The sequence below is a fragment of the Esox lucius genome, chromosome 3 (genome assembly GCF_011004845.1).
Source record: "Esox lucius isolate fEsoLuc1 chromosome 3, fEsoLuc1.pri, whole genome shotgun sequence".
NCBI lineage: Eukaryota > Metazoa > Chordata > Actinopteri > Esociformes > Esocidae > Esox > Esox lucius.
Window position 1 is genome coordinate 19,177,807 of NC_047571.1, and position 7,639 is coordinate 19,185,445.

The 7,639-nt window shown below is 41.6% G+C and overlaps 1 protein-coding gene across 3 annotated transcripts; it reads right to left on the minus strand.

The window, feature by feature from the left end:
• Positions 1-101: 101 nt before the first annotated feature.
• On the minus strand, positions 102-5,858 carry LOC105021717 (heterogeneous nuclear ribonucleoprotein C). 3 transcript variants are annotated; one of them, XM_013133283.3, is made up of 9 exons: positions 5,703-5,858; positions 3,487-3,637; positions 2,414-2,679; positions 2,147-2,231; positions 1,743-1,793; positions 1,410-1,576; positions 1,122-1,235; positions 836-993; positions 102-736 (listed from the first exon to the last, which is right to left on the minus strand). In XM_013133283.3, exons 2-9 carry the CDS (start codon positions 3,489-3,491, stop codon positions 626-628), a joined length of 957 nt encoding a protein of 318 aa, XP_012988737.3. In that variant the 5' UTR covers positions 3,492-3,637; positions 5,703-5,858; the 3' UTR covers positions 102-625. The 3 variants fall into 3 exon arrangements, with proteins under 3 accessions (XP_012988737.3, XP_010887886.2, XP_012988736.3); XM_010889584.4 differs by lacking the exon at positions 5,703-5,858 and adding an exon at positions 5,430-5,673 and having other exon boundaries at positions 2,159-2,231; XM_013133282.3 differs by lacking the exon at positions 5,703-5,858 and adding an exon at positions 5,430-5,672.
• Positions 5,859-7,639: the final 1,781 nt, after the last annotated feature.

A 7,639-nucleotide genomic window follows, 5' to 3' on the forward strand; every position in this document is an offset into this window, starting at 1 on the left:
AACCTGAAAGAAATAAAAGTTGTCCCTCAGTTTAGGCTATTATCACCCAAAAAAAATAATGAAATGAGGTGGCATCTTGAAAACATGCTTAGATTAAATAATGCGTTTGCCCAATTGAGTATTTAATTGAAATTTATTATTACAGTACAACTTAAACCGAGTAGTATAAAAAAATGACATGAAAATAAGGAACATACAAGGCCAATTTCTAAATAAAAAAGTTTTTCAAATGTTAACTGAATCTTTAAAGTTGTAATCTCTTGATAACCAGTAATACTAAAGCCAGTCTGATGGTTCAATCTGTGACTCTGGTCGGAAACACATTTCTGCTCCCTGCTGGTCAAAAAGAGGAACAGCAGCACAGCAAATCACATCATACCCTTACCTACAGCTACTGTAGTTCCTACGTACCTGGCTGCAGTATGATGATAAATGTTTAACACAATGATAGGAAGGGGCTGAAATGGGACCTAAATGGAAACAATAAAATTAAAAGACCTGTGGGAAAGTGGAAGGGGGCTGGTGGGTGTTTGTTGTCCTCAGTAATAGTAGTGTAGGAATTAAAATAGGATGGGAGGTTCCACTGGAAACCATGTATGTTTGTACAGGTGCGCATCGATCCGTTTTAAGAGTCCTCATCTCCGTTGACGCTGTCACCGTCGTCATCTCCATCCACATGCTCCCCTTCCTCTTCCTCATCCTCTTCATCATCTTCCTCCCTTTCTTGACTCTTCACCTGTAACACCAGATTAAGCGGTGTGAGTATAAACTCCAATGCATATCCGAACTGCCGCTAATCTTCAGTAGAATCACAACATTTCCCCTTCCCTCTCACCTCCTCCTCCTCCTCCTCTAACAGGTCACCCTCCTCCTCAGAGTCGTTAAGCTCCTGGCTCTCCCTCTCTCTCTCCCTCTTAATGCTCTCCTCCTTCTTGTTGCTTGAGTGCTGCAGTGATGAGACCTCACCAGGTTCAGGTTTTGCACCCTTCCCATCTGCCCAGAGAAGATCCAGGAAGAGTTAAATCCGTCCTCAGGTCATAGGAATCCCAAGACAGTTGGTGTACATGCAGAAGAGAAAAGAACAGCTTCACCCAACATTAAGTGACGCCCTAGAACCTAACCTGATTTCTTTCCGTGGTCCTTCTCCATGCGGTCTAGACTCTCCAGCAGGTAGTCTACTTTGTGTTTAATCTGTGTCAGCTCCTTTTTGATGGTCTGCAGGTCATCGGTTTTCACTGACAGAGACACACACAAAAGGCACAAGTCAGGTAAAAGGGTTGAAGAAAGACAACTAAGATTCAACATGCCACGTAGCTGAAGCCCTGCACTGAACACTGGCAGTAGGTCCGGCAGGGCGAGGCATTAACAGCGCGCTGGAGTGAAATTACAGCAAAGGCCTGGGAACTGACTTGTTCTTGAGGATGCTCTCTGGCTGCTCTTGGACGAGGAGAAACTGGCCTTTGTGCGGCGGCTCCCCCCCCCAGTCATGCTGACCCGTGGGCGCTTGGAAGGGATCACTGCACGGGACAGGGTGGGTGGTGGAGGGGGGGGCACGCGGGACGGGTAGGAGTACACTCTGAGAATAGAGGAGAGTAATGTTAATACCAGTACACGGATTCCTCTGGTATAAAGTTATCCAGTTAAACACACATAGTTGGACCGTTAACTGAGCGAGTCATTGGGATTTGGACTTAAAGCTGAAGTCATGACATTTTGTTAATTCCCAATCAGTCTGGACTTACCGGTCATAGTAATCTCTCTGGAAGTCATAGTCCAAATCAAATGTGGGACTACTGTGAAGGAAAACAGTTGATGAAAATATGATGTGGAGGGGATTTATCAGAGTGAGATTTAGAGTACAGAAATAAAGACTAGGTTCATACAACTCCAGAACAAATTAAGAGACCACTGCACCTTTTTCTTTCCTTACCAAAAAAGTTGAAAAGGAAAGTTTTGACTGAGGAACAGAAGCGTTCAATTTGCAGTGGTCTCTTAATTTTAATCCTTCTGTTCCTCACTCAAAACCTTCCTTTTCGACTTTTTTGGAAAAGAAAGAAAAGGGTGCAGTGGTCTCTTAATTTCTTCCAGAGCTGTATTTGATAAGTAATTTAAAATTGATAAGTTATTTAAAAAGGTGGTTCTTTACATTGAATCAGACCTGTACATGTCTCCGGCCGAACGCTTTGTCGTCTTTGACCTGTGGGGTTTGGGTTCTCCAGCCAAGTTAATGTCTGAGTAAAAGAGGGGAAAAGTTGTTTGCAGTTGGAAATACAAACTTTACCCACAAACAGTTATCTATTCTCATCCTTTACAAGCAGACTCAGTACTTTACCTAAAAGAGATGATTATCCCACAACACCAAGACCAGTTTGAAGCTTTTCTCACCAGTCTTATCACTAACTATTGTCCTTACCCAGCACCTGTCCCACGATCATCCGTCCATCCTCGCCCCCTACAGCAGCCCGGGCACACCTCTCATTGGCGAACTGGACGAAAGCAAAGCCCTTGTGCACAGAACAACCCACAATCTTGCCGTACTTGCTGAAGATGGCCTCCACGTCAGCCTTGGTGACCAGCAGCGTGTTGAGGTTTCCAATGAAGACCCGTGAGTTGAGCGAGCGCGGGTCTGTCTTGTTGGTCACATTGCTGGCCATCAGGCTGGTGGTAGTGGGGGACCGACTGGCAGAGGAGGAAGAGATGGGTCAAACCCCAATTAACAACATGGCAATGCAAGATACCATTACTAAGACTTAAGTCTTCTGATGTCCCATTCGTTAAGAGTTAATATAACATTTGCGATACTTTAGGTCAATACTGATATTAACATCTAATGCGCATATGTGTGTGTGTGTGTGTGTGTGTGTGGTGCAAAATCCAAGTGGACCTGCTGTAAAAAAAAAAGAAGAAATAAGATCTAGAATAAGCGCAATACACAATCGGAACCATAACTTAATTATATTAGTAAATATGAAAAACACCATAATGTTGAATCTTTGCAGGGAAAGAAGCTGCACGTCACACTTCAATTCATAGACAAATTAAAACTCGCTTAATCGCCTTTTAGAATAAGAATTTCATAAAGAAACTGATGCACCGAGGTGTCCACTGACTGTTCAGACAACAGGATATTTGAAGTGTGTTCTGATCCAGCTGTAGCGTGGCTTTTTACAGTGCCTTAACTGCACATTTTGAGCCGTAGTTGGCAAGTGTCGCCGAGTAGTTAATCCATCCCAAATGCAAGAAAAGGTCAAACTATATGCTACTATTTAGCCCTGGATACCAACAGTTGGGGAAAGGAGTGAGTTCCTAAAGTAGTAATTATCATGTGCTTATAATAGTGGCACGTGTGGTCAGATGAGGAAAGATAGGCCCAGGAGTTTGTGCACAATATGTCATTTAGGAGTAAACATCTGTTACTGCATAGAACCTGAATGTCAAAAAAGGAGGCGTTAAGAACCGGTTGGGGGTTAAATAACCATCACTCACTCCATAGCGTCTGTGTGCAGGGCAGTCGTCTGTCAGTCTTTGACACTGAGGGCAGGGCCAGTGTGTGCGGGCAGGTGTCTTGAGTGCTTTCAGCAAAAACTACAACTCCAGCAGCACCCTCTCAGAACGCAGAACTTCGCCCCACGACTTACTGAGGCGGGCGACAGAGAACACACCTCAGTGACAAGGTACAGGGTTATTACAGCCTTACCTGGTTGGGTTTTGTACAGAATTCAGTTATGAGCCAAATCATTATTTAAAAACACGGTTTATGGCCATCTTATTCAAGAGAACATTCAGGCGACAGCCCCGTTATGGACGTGACACTAAAGTCGCCTTTTCCCATGACCTAGTTAAGGAGGGTGACATGTTTTATTATTATAGGCTCCAACAGCTAATGCAAGACTATGTCCCCATCCCCTAGCCTTAAGTGAATAAGGGGATATGCCGTAATAGGTAATGTGGTAATAGCTGACGAGCAACTTTGGATTTACTAGCCAAGTGATAGAAACGGGAAATGTCAAGAGACATTATTTTCCATAAACATGAAGTAAATAATATTTTTGAACGTTAAAAAACAGGTCCAGCAGGCAGGTGTACTTTTTCAGAAATCATACATGCTCTGTGGAGTGGGCAGCATTACCACTCAAGAAGTCTGTTTTGGGCCTTCTGTGCAATGCATGGGATGATCTGGGGGAGGCAGAACTGTGCATTGCCTTGACTTGGAACGTGCGTGACCACTCTTTTTTCATAGAACAAAAGTGCGCAATAATAACATTTGGCAGAGCACCGATGATAGTACAAGTGAAAATAAAAGCAGTGTACAATACGTATTCCACAGATCGGACAATACCAAAATAAAACATTAGGAGCCTAAATAAGACATTTAAGTTGGTTATCTGACAGAGGGGGCAGGCGAAAAGAACCACAGCTCTAAACAAAGCAGACAATTAATGATTCACACCACTCTGGGTATATGTACCTAGAATACCTCTAGTAAATTAGTATATAGCACTAGGAGTTCGTCGAAAATGTCTGTGATAAAATGTGGTTGAATAAAGATAACAGGATTACAGTAATAACCCAACAGAATCAGCACACCCCCAGCCAGAAAGTACTAAACCTCGGATCTGTAGTCTTGGCTAATTCACTTAAGCTGCTACATCTTACTTTTTGGTCTAACAAATTGAGACCGTGCGAAGAAAGTACATAACTGCATCATTAATGAAGTACACTTTAATTAGTGGTAACAATGTGCAAAGGTCCTTATTGTTTGTCACATTAATGTTATGTTAATCGACGTAGAATGTCAATGAAAAGCGTCAAAACGTGTCCAGAGAAGGGGGAAAATGGCCAACCATCAATTCTTGTAGAAAAAAACATTCCCGCAAAAATAGCGTTGCTGAATCAGTCTTTCTGTGGATATTAAAGAATTCCAAAACCAGCTAATCAACCACAAAAAAGAAAACAATCACTGGCCAAAATCAAGCTGCAACATGGACTATGTATTTAAAGTAACAAAAAAGGTCAACGTTGAAACAAATTACAAGGTTAGTTAGCTATCTAGCTAGTTCACAGCCAGGATAGCCAAATAGACATTTTAGCTAGCTAACACTAGCTAGTATGTATTTGCAAAACAGCTGCAGTACAGCATGTTGTCCACACGGTCTTTGCCGATATTTTCATATAAATATAATTCTGCTTACACTTGTAATGATATACAGTATGTGTATATGTAAGACAACAAAAATAGAAAGCTCATGCTAGTTAGCATGTTGTAACAACAACTACTAGCTAACTAGCTTTCTTAAAGGCAATGATGCTAACATCGTTAGCTAGAGACGCTTCAATTGAAAAACACACTGCGTTAAAAAGAAAATTCCAAAGATACTGCAAAGTCAGAGAAAAAAAAAAGAAAAATAGCCTTGAATCAAAATACTCACCAGGAGCTTAAAGATAAAATGGTTATAGTTCACCAAAATCAGCCAATATTGCACTGGGGTCGTCTTCTTGCAGTTAAGAGACTGGATCAACCCTAATAGTATTTTACCAGACGTCACGGTGGGATGGTAATCTTCAGAGGAAAAGCCCGTTTTTCAACACCTTTCAATTGTGAATAACTCATGCAAACGTTTTACATTTTGCTGCATCGGTGCTAATTTAACGGTTGGAGTAGGTTTTGCTATTTGTATTAACAATAAAAAAATAAATCATACCAGTAAATGATCAATGTGTTAAAATCTGGTTTGGGTTCAAGGTATTTGAAACCAAACTGTTATTTTGAAAACGACAATGTACAGTCTTGGCTGCCAGAAGAACGGTCATCTCATTCTGAACACGAAATGGCGCAGGCACAGACAGTGAAGTGGTCGTGTGTTGGTGTGTATCCATTACGCTTTTAGTATCCACCTATAAAATCCCATTGGCTAAAACTCATTGCAAACGCAAGCCATTGCCGTCAGTGTTTGGTTACAATTTCTATCAAATTGACTTTTCAGGTGCAACCCCGTAGCTGATAGGTCATTTCCTCAGGGTCAAAGCTGTGTACCGATCCTCAAATAATGATTAATATTTGTATTTCAAAAGGTAGTTATTGCCTTATAGAATACATTTCGCAGAACAGAAAAAATATTAAAACATTTATACCGTAGGGTCCATTATAATGTCTAAATAATTTAAATTCTGATGTATAAGAATGGGCTGGTGAGTTATGATGAGCATAGTTAATAACTTTGTTTCCCCGCACCTATTCTGGAACGTTCAACTGAACGGTGCTCTACGGAAAGACCAGCTCAAAAACGCGGTTGATTTGTGGGTTGGAATTTGCTGTCAAGCATGGCAACTGTCCTTTAAATACACCACTTAACATTTCAAGTCACACACCATACCACCAAATAAAAAATTGTAAATGTCCCTCAAAATAAGTTAACGAACATTTTGTTTTGTCCTGTTTTGTTACAGATAAAACATGTTTTGCATATAATGAAATGATGTTATAAAACCCTCCAAAACCACCCAAACCATGTCATATAACTTGACATTCCTATTAGATAATTTCTTTCAACTGAATTTGTCCACTGTAACATCAATCATGTTTTAATCATTCGGTTCACAATAAAACATTTACATTTAATAACAATATACACTGCTCAAACAATTTATGCGAACTTAAATCACACTTTGGGAAAATTCTTTGAGAACAAAACAACAACGGTCAATGGAAACCAATCGATTCAAACTCCGAAAATCTAAGTAAACAATTGAAATCACAGGCTGTTCCAACTTGCGTGAATCATCACGGCAACTCATAATGTGACTCAGTAGTGTGTATGGCCCCCACGTGCCTGTATACACTCCCGACAACTTCTGGGCATGCTCCTGATGAGACGGTGGATGGTGTCTTATGGGATCTCCTCCCAGACCTGGATCAGGGCACCAGTGAGCTCCTGGACAGTCTGTGGCGCAACTTGGTGGATGCACCAATACATAAGGTGCCAGAGGTTCTCAATTGTATTCAGGTCAGGGGAACGTGAGTACCAGTCAATGACATCACTGCCTTCGTCATCCAGGAACTGTCTACACACTCTGGCCACATGAGGCCCGGCATAGTCCTGCGCAAGGAGGAACCCAGGGCCCAATGCACCAGCATAAGTTTCCTGACTGGGGAATTAATCCCGGTATCTAACAGCAGTCAGAATACCGTTGGCTAGCACGTGGAGGTCTGTGCGACCCTCCAAGGATATGCCTCCCCAGTCCATGACAAGGACACTAGCAAATCACAAAACTAAAGAATCGGTCAGGATGGATAAGGAGAGAGCAATTGTCTGTAGCCACCACCTGCAAAACCATTCCCAATTTGGGGGTGTCTTGCTGTTGCCTCTCCAGTGTTGTCACTTTCATTTGCACCAAAACAGGTGACACTGATTCACAATCGCTTATGCTTCCTAACTGGACAGATTGAGATCCCTGAAGTTTAACTTGACTTGGTGTTATACTGTGATGATAACGTGTTCCCTTAATTTTTTGGAGCATTGTAATTGCAATCCAACTTCAGATATCTAAAATGTAACATCCCTCGCCACATAAAATATTTTTTCACATTAGCTGTCTCTTGTGTGAGAAAAAAATGCTAATATTGCTTGTATTTGAACAA

Coding starts and splice junctions, on each gene's coding strand:
- LOC105021717 (XM_013133283.3), bottom strand. Junction 2,232..2,413: donor GATCGTGGGACAGGTGCTGG/GTAAGGACAATA, acceptor TCTTTTACTCAG/ACATTAACTTGGCTGGAGAA. Junction 737..835: donor TAGAGGAGGAGGAGGAGGAG/GTGAGAGGGAAG, acceptor CTGGTGTTACAG/GTGAAGAGTCAAGAAAGGGA.